We start from the raw sequence: 16,267 nt of genomic DNA, 5'->3' as shown, positions 1-16,267 counted from the left end.
TTTACGTACCATGTCAGAGATGTAGCACACTGATATTAATGACTTTATTGTATTCTTTCAGTAAACTGAGGCCGTGTTGATGCTTGAATTCTTGTAAAGCTTAAATCCAATTCTTTTCTCCTCAGATTTGCAAGCACCCCCTCCAGAGGTTCCCACCCATGTCAGTAACGGTTGCCTGTCACCCAAGACTGTGCCCCGCCCTCTTTCCCCCGACAGCCCGGAGATCATTAATGAGTTGCAGCGCTATACGGGCGGCGCAGGAGCTGGTGGGTCAGCAGGCTCTGCTGCTCATCCGCCAGAGAGCAGCGTGAGCAGCCTGCCCTCATCCAAACTGGTTCAGACCAATGGCAGCGGTGGGAGCGGGTTATTAAGTGGAAATCTGAGCCACCATGATGCCTCTGTGACTAATGTCATTCAGCCCAACATGGATGCCACTGCTGCCCAAGATCTGAGAACGGGCTCCAAGCGCAAAGCCTCCACCCCATCCTTGGATGAGCGGGCCAGTAAGCAGCCTTCTGCCGGCAAGCACTCCTCAGCCCCTGTGGCCTCGCAGGGCTTCCCCTTCACTGGGGGCTATGGGCTCCCCCCTATGGGTCTAAACTCTGCCATGCTGGGTGGTTCACTGGGGCATCCGCTCTTCATGGGGGCAGGCTCTCATTACTTCCAGCCCCCCCACGCTCAGCTGAGCGACGCCAGTTACATGTACCCGGATCGGCATGGGTGGAACATGGGTGGAGATGGCACTGTTCCCACTTCCTCTCCTTCCTCATCACTGATGACAACCACCGCTCCCACCGTCTCATCTTCCTCCTCAACATCATCATCCTCTCCATCAGTCAAAGCTGCCAGTTCACTTTCAGGAGCCTTGCCACCATTCATGCTGAGCTCCAACATGCCAGGCATGGCTGGGATGCTCCCACCCGGCTTCCCTCTGTCGTATAGTCCATCTCTGGCGAGCCTCTACACCAGCTCAATGCTCCCAGGAGGGGTGTCGGGCCCAGCTGCTACTCCCGGCCCAGCTGGAGCCAGTTTCTTGTCCCAATACCCTCCTACTGCTGCATCCAGCTCCTCCTCATCTTCCCCTTCTTCCTTCTCCCCCTCAGCTCGGTCCGAGGGCCAGCGAGGCCCGGTGCTGGTGAACAGCGGGAATGTCAGCAGCATCAGCAGCTCAGATGAAGATGATGTAATTGAGGTGAGGGGACAGTGACAAAAGAATGATGTCCTTTTGTGAGAATGCTTTCAGAAATTGTAATAGTCACCATAAAATATAATGGCAGCCCATTTGCCAGGATGCAGGTTTCCAAGAGGCCAAGATGAAATTAAATTAAATGAAATGAGGAAAAAATGACAGACATTTAAGGTGTTGAGATCTGAGGCCCTGCTGAAGTGTTTCTCCTGAACATCTCTACTTGCCTTGAAGAAATGGTCTGAATGGGGATTTAACAGTGACTGGACAGAGAGAGATAATCGTGATGCTGAATATCAGAAGAAGAATCCTGATAAAGGCTTAAAAACCCTCCAAAGGGATGGAGAAAATAAAAGTTTGAGGATTTTGAGCTTCCAAAAAAAATGTTCCTTTTTTTTTCCTTTTTTTTGTCCAATGCCGGCATTAAGATGCTTATCACTGGACTGAGTACTGCTGAGTATGGGCCTATAGTGACCACAAGCGGCCACTAGTTATACTGTTGATTTTTAGAGATACTAGCTCTGCAGCTTTGCTAAGTGTCAAGACTTTTGCTTTCAGCTAATTAAAAAGAGGAGCTGGAGTTGCTTGTGAAACAGGTTTTGCTATTACATTAGCTGGTAGCACAGTTTATTTCATAACTGAAATGGCATCGTCCATCACTTGTTGCTACTGAACACTTCTTAAAACAGCAAACGCAACGGTTACAAGATCACACAGAAGTTTTAGAGAGCGTTTTTGACTGAACGTAATAATAACTCACTGCCAGGACAGCTGTATTGTAGGATTTTGTTCTTGAAAGAACACACAACAGATGTGGGATCATATTGAAATACTGAAGAAACAGTTGTGCTTTGAGGATGAGGTTAAAAATATTCACTGAAACTTTAAAAACTAATGAAAGAATGTACGCTTAATCAAATGCCTTTACACCGGGCCTTTTTGAAAAGACTCCTTCTCTTTAGGCATCAGATGTGGGAAGATTTGTTTTTCTTCTTTTTGTGCGTGTTTTTTCTATTTATGTAATCTCTGATTGCCTAAAAAAAAACGACAGCCAGGTGAAAATGAGGAAAAAAATAAACTGTGTCCCAGTGAGGTGTCCTCCTTGTAGCGGAGAAACAACCAACAGAAAATGCCTTTTTGCCTCCATCTTTCTGAATGTTAACTGTGAGAGAGGCGAGGTAAAGAGAGACAGACAGTCGCCGTGGCTCTCTGAATCTCACCCACAGTCTTACTGTAGCCTAGTGAAAAACGATGCAAAACACTCACTCAAGCCTATATATGTATTTGTACAACCCCAGAGGAACGCTCGTGTTATTACTGTGTTTGTAACTGCTTGTTGTGTTTTTAAGGGTTGCAAAAGGAATCATTAAAAAAAGAAAAGAAAAAATTTAGATTCATGTTACTCGGTTTGGTAACGTGTTCTGAGAGAGATTTCACCTCTGCTCTGCTGTTTTTCCTTTTTCTTTCTCTGTTTCATCTCGTTTCGTGAACAGAGGTCAATGTGAAACCAAACCTTTTTTTTAGGGAGAGATGATGTAGCTTTGCCAAAAGGAAAAAGAAGGAAACAGCACATCTGAAACCTCCATCAAAGAGGATTGTGTCTTAAGAGACCAAATAATGCAGAGCAGATAAAAAATAAAAACAATCCATTGCAGAAACACACTCTCTCTACAGCATCCTCGCAGCTACAGTTGAGAAGTACATATCCATTTTTACACTGTAAAAAGATACAAATCTGTGTTTGACTGGGTGAAAGCTAGAAAATCTTCATAGTGTGACCAATTTCCCCTTTAAATTTGCTATAAATGGAGGCCGACCTATATATTGTGTATATCAGCCGATATAAATTTTTTGCCAATATTTCAGTTTTGGCATTTATAATGGATGATGAATGGAAAATTCAAATGAGAGATTTTGGGGTGGGGGTTGCATAGTTTGTCCACCAGAGGACAGTCTGCACTCGCAGCTAACACTAGCAGATCAGATGATTGTTGGGTAGAGCAACAAAGAGCAATCCGCTACTTGTGACAATAAAACAATATTATTTTTAAACTGCAGGGTTGGATGTTGGTCAAGACTCATAAATAGCTATAAATAAAAAATCTTAGGGAAATCTGTTTGTTTTCTGTGCGTGAAAGGAAACAAATATCGGCTGATATATGAGATTTTTAAATCCTCAAATCCGATGTATCAGTAAACAATATCGGTACCAATATCGGCATCGGTCCGGTTCTAGATGTAAACCATCAATCTGCTGTTCCAGCTGACCCCCCTCGGCCTAAACAGCTGCAGGAAGAGCTTTAAAAACCACAAGCTCTTTTGTTAAAGATGAAACAACATCAAGTTAAGACTCAGCATTACCTGTCCTTTTTTCCCTCTTCCATGTGTTTGTTCTCCATACTGAAACTGTAAGTTTACTTGTGTTTCATTTTTGCTCTCTACAATGTTTGAATTTACCAAATTAATTTATTTATGACGGTGTATATTTATTCATTTGTATTTTTATTTTTTTACAATGTCTTTTTGGTTTCATTTGTTTCATCGCTATCTTGTTTGTAAGATTTTTACAGTCATATTAGTGTTGTTACTACAGTTTTTCTTTTTTAAGAACTAATGATAAGCCAGTCTGACCCAACACATGTGAAACTGTGCAGAACTTTGATGTGGACCAACCAATGTGTTATTAAGCACATTAATATCCAGGATTGCATAGAGTTAAAATCATATCTAATAACTGATCAGCCGTTTAATATAGAAAAACCAAAAAACTGTCACCAGGGATATTCAACGACTGCACAGTGTTGAAATCATTTCCTATTTATGTGCGCTCAGATAATATAGATGCAAATTTTAGTATTGAATCTGAGCTAAATGAGCCATTTATGTGCATGCTAGCTCAATCACAAGTAATGGGTCAGAAACCGAGGCAGCCCAACTTATCATCTGGAAAAAGAAAGCAAAACAACAACAATAAAAAAACAATATTATGTGCTTCTCCCCTTTTCTGTGCTGTATTACCATATCACCAGAATTGTCCAGGCGTGTCATCACCCCTGTGATGGCAAAACAGCAGGTTTTCCTCAGTGTTGAACTGTTTGGTTGTCAGCTCAGCATTTGCTGCGCAGACTGACTGCTCTTTAGTTTCACAGCTTTCTACTTGAATTTACATATTTATTTATACAAATCGAGGTGGTCGGGCAAGCAGAGCCGACTGTCTGAATTCCATTTTAGCCGAGGTGAAGATTAAATCTGCTGTCTTTGAGGATTGGCTCCAGTCAAAGCTTGTTGTGTGGACAATGTGTATGACTTTGGATTACATCATTTTTTGTTTTTTGAAATTTGTAAATAAAAAGAAACATGTTCTAAATCATACTCTTCCTACTTTGTTTATATCAGCGGTGACCAATGCAGTGCTTGCCCTCTTTATTTGTTATTCACACACAGAGACTCACACATACACACAGGCAACTGAGGGCATCTAAATCTTACAACAGATTTGAAGAAGACACACTTGGAAGAGGTGCTGCAGTATATTTGTCTTGAAGTAACTCAGTTTTGCATGTTAATCTTCAATTTTATGCATGTGTAATCTAAAGTGAGACTTGAAGTTAGGGATAGAAGTATTCTAAGTGAGTTTTTAATTGCGTTAAAATGCCTGAAGCACTTCAAATAGTAGATTTCTCTTAAGTTAGATAGACCCTTAAGTCATTTAGGTTTATTATTCTTTAAAATTGAGATACATATTCACTCTAAATATAAAATAGTCAGGTTTTACTGTTGCCTCTGTCATGAAGAGTAAGTTACACTAATTTAACTGTAGATAATAATAATAATAATAACCAGGAGGTTCAAATAAATAAGCTCATAGTAGCAAAACAGAAAAAATGGTGCAGTTTTAAGAAAGTAAAAAAGCTCAAGTGAATTTGATAGTTTTACTCTATTGATTTCTTTCACCTCATACATGCTAGTGACTAGTTTCTGATCTGATTATTCCGTTTTGGTGACACTGACTCGATGTAACACGGAGGGTCAAATCAGGCTTCAGTTTGTTTAGGTCAGCTTTGCATGTTCTACTTCATACTACTTGTGTGGGGGAGAAACTTTCAAAACAAGCAGACGTTTACCCCTCAGGTGTAAAAGGCAGTGTAGACGCCCAAGCGTCCAGGAGGTGAAGTTCTGAAAATTCTGTGAACAAGGTTACTCAAGAACGAAGCGATGTAGGAAAAAAAATCTAGGCCAGAAACAAGCTTCCACAAATATGATCGCTGAACATTTCCACCGAAGCCGCAAGAGAGATGTAAACTTCAGCTTTGGGCTGGTTTTCTGTGTCATTTACTTGTATGTACTGTATGGATTTTCACTTCAAATGTGCAATGGAGTGAAATGGAAAATTGAGTAAGTGTGGTAGTACTTATTTTTTGACCCTAAAACACAATAACTATCACTGCATATGTCTCTGGTTGTTTTTATTTGTTATTCAGTCATAATTCAGGTATTTAACACTCCTTCACAGCAAAAATGCCACTGTTGATTTTTCAGTGTTAGTTGAATTCCGAGTTAGTTCAACACTTAATCGAGTTAAAATAACACAATAATTTTTAATTGCAATTTTCCTGGTGTGAACCTCAAAGGGTTAAAGTAAAAGTACTATAAAGGCAGGATTAAAAAAAGTGAAATATTTAACTTAAAATATAGTGCAAATTAAATAGCGTATATAAGTAAATGTAAACTAAATGAAATAGTTTTCACCGTAGGCAAACGAAAGTCATCATTTACAGACTCGTTTTATGGAAATGATTGTGTAAAAACTCAGTATCCCAGAGTGCTATGCTGTCCGGAAGTTACGCGACGGCGTTTTTTCACCGATTGTTGATGACGGTGGCAGACAGCGCAGGTCAGTTCGCTGTGTGGTGTTTTCTGGGAGGAGAAGTGCCTGGAAAGGTAACATAATTTTGTCTGGCAACCTGCTTTGTAAGGAGAGAAGAACATTAAAATAAACCAATGAAGCTAGGGTCGTATGAGAAAGACTATGAACTATATGAGAGCTGACGCTGGTCCGGGAACGTCTTTAATATTGTTTTGAGGGCCTGTTGCTAGCGACGAGAAACCCTCAGGCTAGCCCGGGCCGAGAGGACTAAGAACTGGGGCTCGGTGGGCTTTTTCATCGACCAGGTTTTACTGGCCCTAGATGTTCTGTTTTACACTCACGCGAAACCTCTTCTGATCTTCAGTGGACATAAAGTAAAGTACTTGGATACACTGTCAGTTTGACAGCTAGCTAGCCTCAGCTATCAGTGTTTACAAGCTAGCTCAGCCAGACTGCTCTTAAGAAATTACTACTTGGCTATTTTTGCTTCTCTTATTGTTGGCATATTTGGCTCCTAGCACCTGTCTGGTAACTGGTGGTGATTTGTAAGCTTGCCCTACTTTTGTCTACACTGACTGAAGGTCGCCAGCTTGATTAAAATGCCCCAGCTAAGGTTATCTACTGAAGCCCAAAGTTTGTTACTTTGTTCAACTGTAAGAATCAGCGTTTTTGCTTGTTTTCCACTGTACTGTTCCTTTTGAAGGGTAGATGAGCTGTAACGCTTCAAACTCCCTTAATGAGTTTTATGAATGAAATGAATACAATTGCTAACAAACGTTTGCAGGAAGAGTAGAAGCTAACTGTATTGATTACTAAAGCTGCCTATGCCCACTTCACAGACATTATCCGGATGAAGGCTCACAGAGAAGTGTGGATTTTGATGCTGTCAGGACCCACGGGTGTCTCCTGTTCTGCTTGGCATCATTGACCTCTCTCCGTTATTCAAGAACTGCTACAACAACAGGCAACTACTTCTGCTTTTTTAACTCTTTTGGGCCGAGTTGCTCAAAGAGGACCTTCTTCATAACTGACCACAATGAATCGTTACCTGCCCGTGGCACGACAGCACTTCCTGGCTGCCCTTGCCAGCACCAGTGTAGTAGTAAAAGCTATAAGTGCTCTAGTAATACTGCTGTACCTGCTTTCATGGGCTGTCAACACTCCATACGCATTGGGGGTGACCCCGGGCTACCTTTTTCCACCCAACTTTTGGGTGTGGACGCTGGTAACCCATGGAGTGGTGGAGCAGCACGTCTGGGGTGTGGCAGCCAATGTGGGGACAGTAATGGCCTGTGGGCGCCTGCTGGAGCCTTTGTGGGGTGCTCTGGAGCTCCTGATCTTTTTCGCAGTGGTTAACGTATCTGCAGGCCTGTTAGCAGGCTTCTCCTACCTCCTCACCTATGTGGCTACCTTTGACCTGGACTTCCTGTTTGCTGTGCGTGTCCATGGAGCAGCCGGATTCCTGGGAGGTGTCCTGGTGGCGCTGAAGCAGACCATGGGGGATACTACAGTGCTCAGAGTGCCACAGGTGAGCCTAATTAATAAGAGAGGGTGGGGTAAAAATGCGTAAAGATGAACTGAGTATGTACCCTAACCACTGCACAAATAACAACAGAAAGCTAACCACTAGTCTCTAGAATATGTGCATAAACTCTGTTTTTTGGACATGACAGATCAATATAACACCAGTCAATGTTGAATTATTATTATTATTATTATTATTATTAATTATTATCTGGATTAATACAAGCTTAGGAGTATTACCTACAGACTGCTTGCTTTGCCATTAGATGTGCAGCAGTGATTAATTATTAGTAGATATGTAAGATTTAGTGTCTCAAAATCACTTTTTTAGACTGGATGAAAGTTGGAATTTCTGGTTTTGATAGGAGTGCATATATTGAAGAATAAAACCAAATGTATATGGTGGAGTACAGTGTAAAATCGCTGGCTTTGTATGATATGTGTTATCATTTGTGGTTTTATAATGCAAAATTCAGGTGTTTCTTTCTCTTACCTTTCACTTTGCCAAAAGACATGGAACAGGATGTACTGTTGGCTAAAAAGTACTCAGCAACTTTTCACAGTCTGAACAAACACAGGATAAGTCTTGATGAGATTGTATCTGTAATTGTGTTTAAAATAAACGACCCCCCGCCCCAACACACACATAAAATAATTCTTTTTATCTATTGCGTTATTTTTGCATTATATGGGGATTTGGTGTTTTACCTTTTTTCCTGCATAGAGAAGTTTTGCCCCCCCCCCCCCCCCTCCCCCTCAGAGGTCTTTTACAGAGGTCTGTTATTTGGACTTTATCCATTCATCCATCCACTTCCAACTTTTCAAACTCAGGGGTGTGAGGTGACTGACCATAACAGGTCACCAGTCTGTCACAGGGCTGTGTTTGTATCAAGTGATAAATAAAAACAAAACATAGATTTCTGTCAGCTAGATATCACAAATTTATTGCCTTAACTGTAACACTTGTAAGTCGTCTTCCCAAAGTCTGTAAAAGTGGTCTGTTTGTAGTTTATGCTGGAGGAGGGACATAACTTTTTTTAATTGTCATATTTCTACCATCTGTATATTAATTTAAAAATCATGTTGCAAACGTGAAACGTTTTCAGAGGTTTCATTCATCCAAGTGTCATTCTGTCACCAGTTTTTGCTCTTAATGGCATTATATGGTCATAAGTTATCACTGTGTAAGCACATGTAGTTTAGAGACTGAGGTGTTGAGCGTCTTCTCCAGTTGGCCTGTGTTCGATTTTCTTCGACATTTGGACTACAGTGCAGTCTTTTAATTTACATTTTAGGGTTTAGTTTCCTGCTCGTCTGCAGAGCAGCTGTGTCCAGATAAGGTTTTAGTTTTTCTTGCTGAGACACACTTTAGCGGCATGTTCCCAATATGTTTCTGAAACATCTTGGCCATTCTGCCTTAGTTTGCCCTCATTTTTGCTTTTTGTGCTTGTTGCGAGTTTGAGTGAAACTGGGTCACTTCTCAAATCTCTCTTGGTCTCAATTGACCAGGTTAGGAACTTTGTTGAAACATTTGTTGAAACACTTTGACTGTGACTTCTGCCTGTTACCCGGCATCTAACCAGTTGGTTTTCCCCATTCCTAAATCTAACTCACTTAAAGAGATTGTGAGAACTGCGAGCCAACAAGTTTTTATAAAATGGTAGCTTCCTCGATGATTTTGGCCACCAGAACTGAAGTCTTTCTGTTCCTTTCAGGTGAGGCTCAAAGCAGCACCAGCTTTGGTCCTCCTCTTCCTGGCTTTATTGCGCCTGTCTGGATTGCTTGACAGCTCCGCTCCCCTGGCTTCATACAGTTATGGTGCACTGTCTGGATGGGTCTACCTGCGCTTCTACCAGAGGCATAGCCGGGGCCGCGGCGACATGTCAGACCACTTTGCCTTCGCAAGTTTCTTCCCAGAGGCAGTGCAGCCAGCTGTGGGACTGCTGGCAGGGCTCGTCCACTCTGCCCTGGTGAAGATGAAGGTGTGCAGGAAGATGGTAAAGAGATACGACGTGGGAGCGCCCTCCTCCATCACCATCAGCTTACCAGGGACAGACCCACAGGATGCAGAAAGGAGGAGGTGAGTGAGCGCAAACAAGGAGGAGTTAAATATTTACATCTGTAAACATATGTCCTCATACACTAAACTGAAAGTGAAGCATTGAATACAACCAGCCTCAGTTTGTCTCAGTAAAGTGTTGTATAAAATGTTATTTTTGCCTTCATCTATTTATATTTCAAATTATGGTCTAAAATGCCCACGTTAAGGCCACACTCTAACAGTCCCTGCATCATTAAATAAATGGTGCGAATAGGTTCCTAATGGCATTCTAATGCCATTCTATTAAAAGGGAACGTTTGAGTTATGGCTCTTAAAATGTTAGGCTCTCAATACACATTCATTAATAATACATTGTTAATGGGATAGCCACAAAATATACTTTATTGTGTGTGTTTGGTGTCATGTTTGGCAAATTTACAAAGTAAGGGAAGAGACCATAATCGTAACTGTAAAAAATGTACAAAATAAGAATTGCATATTAATTTAAACACTTGTGTATCATTAACATGATACAGTTATTTATTTAGTTTTTTACAATATTACAGTAGTTGTTAGTAGCCATGTAGTTAACCAAAGAAAAGTCTGGGTGTGGCATGTGAGTTTTGTCTAGAATAGCAAAGTCTAGATTTGGGTACTCCTACTTACAAAAGCAATCCTAAAAGACAACAGAAAATTTGGTGAGGTAGCTCTAGTAAGTATTGATTTGTCATAACTAGGAATGGATGGATTCAGTTTGACATGTCCGATCTTGACTCAAAAAGCTTGATTGGGTGTCACGACAGTGGCCAATCTACTCAATTCAGTGTGACTTTATTCTTTGTTTATTACGTCACACCTCGGCATAACTAGTATAAGAGGTAATGCACCATGGAGGAAACGAAGAGCAAAGAGTCAGCAGTAGTTTTGTACGTTTGCGGTAGTTTTTGACTTAACCACCAACTTTGGTAAAATGAGTTGACGCAAGTGAAAAGCTCTATTGGTGCTTTTCCTCTCAGATTCTGTGTTTCTCTTAATGTTCAGCGTCACAATTGTTGGGAGGCTTTAATTGCACAATGATGTAATCATCTTAATTTCTGATATTTCGTTTCCACTTACTCCCTGATGTGTTTGAGACAATAGGTGTAGTTGTTGGGAGCAGGGAAAGGTGAGATTAGTGCAGTATGAAGTAGTCTAATCAGAATTACACCCAGTTAAAATGGGTGTAATTCTGATTAGACTAGTGCAAACATAATATTTCTTTTCTTTTGGCACCATTCAAATAGTCACATTTTATTTTACAGTTAGAAAAGCAGTGTTTGGGTTGAGTCTGATGTTGCCTGACACAAAAACTTGTGTCAGATACTTGAAGCCAAGTTATTGGAACTCCCTCAGGGGCCCACTTGGTAGATGTTGCTCATTTTTTATATGTATTTTTTACTTTGGTGAATTTAAATATGGTTCAACATTATCAGCTTTTTAGTCTTTACCATTAAAGACTCTACGTATAAAATATCTACAAGAATCCCATAGAGATGAACACATTACTCACTTCTTTTTATTATGTCAGTAGTTTAGTGTTTTGAGCCTTGAAATCATTGAAGCAAAGCATTTCTCTTTGTGTCATCCTTGTAGACAACTGGCCCTGAAAGCTCTGAACGAGCGTCTAAAACGCGTAGAGGACCAGTCTGCTTGGCCCAGCATGGATGACGAGGAAGACGACGATGACGACGAGGTCAGAACCGACACACAGCCGCTCCTACCAGGTGGACGTGAGCCCTCCTCCACACCAAGAACAGCAGGGGGAGCCATCAGTGCCTCCCTCTCCTCCACCTCCTCATCACTGATGTCACAAAGTGGCGGAGCACCTTCCTCGGGTGGAGTGCAGCACCCAGAGTCCAGCATCATCAGCTTTGAGGATGCACCTTCAAGATCATAGCAAACAGAACACAAGTGTACAGATATGCACGCTCTGTTTGAGGTCACTGGCAAGTATACTGGTGTGTTCAGAGTTCCTGACTAGTATACAGGTTTATTCAGTGACAGCTATTAGGCGTATACACACACACACACACACACACACACCCCTTTGACCAGTGTATACAAACAGCTGTGCACACTCAAACTCTGTCAGCATCATTGTGAAGCCCAAAAGACTGTACAGTGCTTTCAGTTGAGACACGATGGTTGTAAATGCTCAGTGTAGTTGGGCAGACTGAACACTAAATTCTTGACTCGCTCCTGCATACAAACGAAAGAAAGTCACAAAAATTCTTTCTTTTCCAGACTTAATCCCAGCTTGCAGAAATCTGTTCACTGCTTCATGTGTCTTTTTCTTTTTTTCTTTTTTTTTTCTTTCTAAATAAATAATGAAATGGGTGTATGATATTCTTTTTTTGTAAGTTTTACAGAGCAGCCATATTCATTCTTTTGTTTTCCGCTGTGGGGAAAGCTGTCCGTGACAGAGGCTGGGTTTGAGTTCCTGATTCTCGATGAAAGACTGTGGCGCGTCAAATTGAGAAGCACTAAGTCAGATTAGCTTTGGGTTCACTGGTTCCAAATATAGAACCAGGTGTGGAACGGAGGAAGCATGAAAAGCATGTTACTCAGCACCAACTGCTGGACCACAGGAAAGAAGCTGCTGCGGGTCTGTCCTCCTGATGAACTGTGTTACCAAACATCAAGATTTGAAAAAGTGCCAGGTGAAAGAAAAATTCCAGACCAGGTTAACTTGCCACCTGATACCTCTCTGGAATCACAAGCAGAAGTACAAACCACATTAACCCCCACCCCCTTTTTTTTTTTTTTGTTTCTTGTCAGTGGACAAAAATGTGGGACCCCCCCCCCCCCCCCCCCTCCCCAAATAGTCTATTCACTTATTTAATTCTACAAAAATTGAACTGTTTTGGACTAACAAGACATGTTGGTGGTGTTACACTCACAGATCTGTGGATGATTTTCTTGTTTTGCAAGCTGATTTTATTTCTTTCCTGATCATAACCTGTTTACACTTCTGCATTCAAGATTCTGAAATTGTGCTACAAATGTGTGAGCAAGTGCTGTTCTGTTATCTGGGTGCCTACAATGAAGGGAAAGGTGGTCATTGTCTGTGCTTCTTTTATCCATTTGCACCATTAGAAACGTGGTATTTAAAGAAAACTCATTGATTTATGAGTTACCGATTTTAAGTTTTATAATTGTTGTAACTCTGACACTGGTCCATGAGGACAAATGATTCCACAAACAGAGGACTGCTGTCCTGGTCAGTAGTCAACATGGCACAGGTCTCACAGTCACATCCTTTGGATTTGTAGCATTACCATCTCTAAATTTATACTTCCAGACCTGGCTCGTGGTGAATTGTTTTCTAGGGTTGTTGATAGCAGCTAAATTATTTCATCTAAATAAACATGAACTTCATTTACACCTAAAGGTCATCAGTTCACTGATTGTGCTGCCAGTCATTGCTGTAGCTGTTGCATGCTATTGTGGAAACAATCAAATCATTGAATTTGCAATTTCCCTCCTGTCCTTTTTGATTAGAGTCATTTGAAGCAAATGAATTGTTTAGCAATGATGACAAACTGAAACCGTACTTTGGAAAAATACTTTTGCACTCATAATCATAAGCTTGTAATTTCAGTGAGAAATTCCAACTAGCTGAGACTGTGAACCGTTGTGGGTTTTTTTAATCACTTTAGATTAAAAGTGCAAAAGTCCATGAGGTTATATTCACACCCTCCTTCGGTCTCTATGATTCTTCCTGTGAAAACAGGCCAAACATTAAGACTAAACGCTGATTAGGGTGAACTGCTAAGAATTAAGAGTTACCTCTACTTTCCTAAAGATATTTAAGAAAATTACAGATGGTTTTTATTATATTATTAGGGAAACTAGGGAGCTACAAAAATGAGTATGATGTTACATGTGTAATTCCATTTAATAGTTTTCTTTTTGTATTCAAAATAAATATTAAAATAGGTTGTTTTTAATGTTGTTTTATCAACATAATGAAACTTCCTGTGTCCCCACACCTTCAAAATAAAAAAAACAAAAAACCCACATAAATGTAGCCAATCAAATTGAATTCCTCCTAAATGAAGTTGTTTATCTGTGGCTCAGAAGAAGTGATTCTGAGCACGCATTTGAAGCTACCAGAAAACGGTCAGCCTGGTGTCTGGACTCAAATTTTCACTTTTTTAAAAAAAAAAAAAATTTAACACTGAAATATAGAATTGGGTTCTTTGCTTTTTAATAAATGGCAAAAATAGCCTGTAGTCTGCAGACCTTCGCCCCATGTGATAAATTGAAACGGTTGATGGAATGAGATGTGATGTTGAAAGGGAAGTGATAAGCCATATTAGAGGGATGGAATTCTGTGTGCTGTCCTGTTTATTCTTGTTTTATCTCACTGTGCTCATATTTTGGCAAGCCTGTGCATACATGGGATGATTTGGGCTTCTACATTAATTTGAATGTTACTGTTTATGTAAATGAACGGACACAGGAACTGATCTTCAGAGTGGAGCAGGTGAAGCTGCAGTCAGACGTCTGATACCTCACACTGCACCCTACCATCAAACACAGTAGCAACGGATAAAAACAGTCAAGGCAACTTTGTATATAATTGCATAGAATTACAGTGCAGTTTACAGCTTTATGGTGTCATTTTCATACCCTCTACATGCAAGATAGTCCGCAAATAGTCAAATAGCAGTTAAAAAGTGTGTGTTAAGCTTGACTGGCTGCCCAATTCAGCTTGCATCACAAAATCAGCATTGCAGCAAAACATGCTAATGCGGTTGCCTGCAGATAACTGTGAAGTTCAGTGATTTGGTGAAGTTGTACCATTTTATTTTTATTTTTCTATTTTTTTTAGTGGTTTGAAGGCCGTGGAGCATTGTAGCTGTCAGTCTGAGGTTTCAGACTGAATCTTGTCAGTCTGACATTCAGCCAAACCTCACCTTCAGTCCTGTTTCCAATGTTTTGTTTTTTATTTATTTCCTTTTTCCCCCCTTGAATTAAAATGTTATTAAAGCAAAGAAGGCAGATCCTGTCTGTGTGTCTTATCCCTTTGTACAGTTGGGTTAAACTATAAAAACTGCAGACGAGCATAATGAATGATGTCAGTGCTGTTCACTGTTAAATTACAGTGGCCTCTCTTTTAGGCTCTGCAGAAATGCTAGCATTGCAACTTGGCTGACATAAAATTGGTTCAAGTCTTTTTTTTCCCCTTCCCCTGTTCACATGTATCATGTCTTCAGCTGGGCATGGTGACTTTTTTAAAGCTTGTTTCACTCCACCCTTACATTCATCCTTAAATGTATTCTCACAAATCATTTCCCAAGTGGATGTCCAGTTACATAATTTTATGTTAGATTTTTTTCAGGTCTTAAACAAGCTCCTTGACTTGAGACACATGAGAGATGGATGAAAATTGTATGCCCATGGTAAAAAAATTGGAAGACGAGTAACTGAAGTGCTTCATGTGTTGTTACATCAGAATTTAAGACTTCTTTTAGAACTATTGCCTCTATTAATCTGATTGTTTTTCTTGTCTTAATTTTCCAGTATGAGTGTTTTTACAAATGTGGAGCTGAGAAAAGAGAGTTGTAACAATGACATTAAATATAATCACTGCTTGATATGGCTGGGTTATCACTTGTAAGGTACATTTGGGTGTTTGGGGGATGCTGTACACGTAAGGTTGTCAAGTCTTTAAGACACTTTGTGAGACAACATATTCCTAGGAAAAATGTCATTGTTTTGGGAAACACCAAACTTCATGAGCTTTGGATAAAAATGGTTAAGAAAGATGAGACTGTTGTGTTTTGGCAGAGTTGATCACCCACAAGGTTTATTTTTCTTGCTTTTCATTACTTCCATTTTCCTTCTCTGTCTCTACTTTTGCTCCAGTAGATCTCGTTCACACTAAGGACATCTTTCTTTCTCTGTACTGTGCCATTTGCACAGACTTCTGTTGATTTTCAAATATATTTGTTCATCTCAATATGAAATAAAAGGCGATTGTATGAAATGTTAGTGAATGGTTTATTACTCTTGTTGTAATTGGTACCCTGCTGTGGACCTACTATTGAATTTGTGGGCCTCAGTAGTCATGTGAAAAAGTTTTTACATGTCACTATAAGTCACACATCAGACCTTTAGAATCCTAAATTTAGATTTTTTTTTTTTCAGCTTTCCTGAGCATTGCACAGTCCAACCCTGATGGGTGAATTTGCTGTGGCGTCTACTCCTGGGAAGACTGTCAGTTATTTTGAATGTTTTCCACTAGTGACTAATCCTTCTCATGTATAATGATGAATTTATAACCCTTACCAGAATGAAGGGCAGAAACAGTTGCTTCTTTAAGATCATTGTTGATGCACTTCCTCCTTGGCATTGCATTAACACAAATACTACCAAAGCCTTTGCTTTTATAGAGGTGATCACACAGTAGTATTTATTAGCAGGACTTGGCTAATACTTAACCTCTTAATTCCTAATAAAGTAAAAAAGTGTGATTAATTTGGCAGATATTATATATTGCCAGAGGTGAGGAAAACCTGTAGTGTAACATTTATTTTGTTTCTCATATTTACAGGAACATTTTTACACAATTTCGTCTCCCTGCCTCTGAATTGGCTTGTTT

The 16,267-nt window shown here is 40.2% G+C and overlaps 2 protein-coding genes across 4 annotated transcripts in view; both read left to right on the top strand.

The window, feature by feature from the left end:
• The window catches only part of LOC102783560 (helicase ARIP4-like), a 76,113-nt gene extending 71,560 nt beyond the window's left edge, over positions 1-4,553 (top strand). For all 3 annotated transcript variants that reach the window (XM_006785381.3, XM_035905614.2, XM_006785382.3), the window contains one exon: positions 126-4,553. In XM_006785381.3, the coding sequence (XP_006785444.2) occupies positions 126-1,207 (1,082 nt within the window). In that variant the 3' untranslated portion in view covers positions 1,208-4,553. The remainder of the gene's footprint in view (positions 1-125) is intronic.
• A 1,484-nt stretch (positions 4,554-6,037) lies between these two features.
• tmem115 (transmembrane protein 115) lies at positions 6,038-12,465 on the top strand. Its single transcript, XM_006785383.3, has 4 exons — positions 6,038-6,127; positions 6,893-7,581; positions 9,293-9,657; positions 11,251-12,465. The coding sequence occupies exons 2-4, from the start codon at positions 7,090-7,092 to the stop codon at positions 11,552-11,554; spliced, it is 1,161 nt and encodes a 386-aa protein (XP_006785446.2). The 5' UTR covers positions 6,038-6,127; positions 6,893-7,089; the 3' UTR covers positions 11,555-12,465.
• The last annotated feature ends 3,802 nt before the right edge of the window (positions 12,466-16,267 follow it).

This window comes from Neolamprologus brichardi, chromosome 20 (assembly GCF_056152115.1).
Source record: "Neolamprologus brichardi isolate AB-2024 chromosome 20, ASM5615211v1, whole genome shotgun sequence".
Taxonomy (NCBI): Eukaryota; Metazoa; Chordata; class Actinopteri; order Cichliformes; family Cichlidae; genus Neolamprologus; species Neolamprologus brichardi.
Note: the sequence above shows the minus strand (reverse complement) of the source record. Positions and strands in the feature narration are given on the sequence as shown.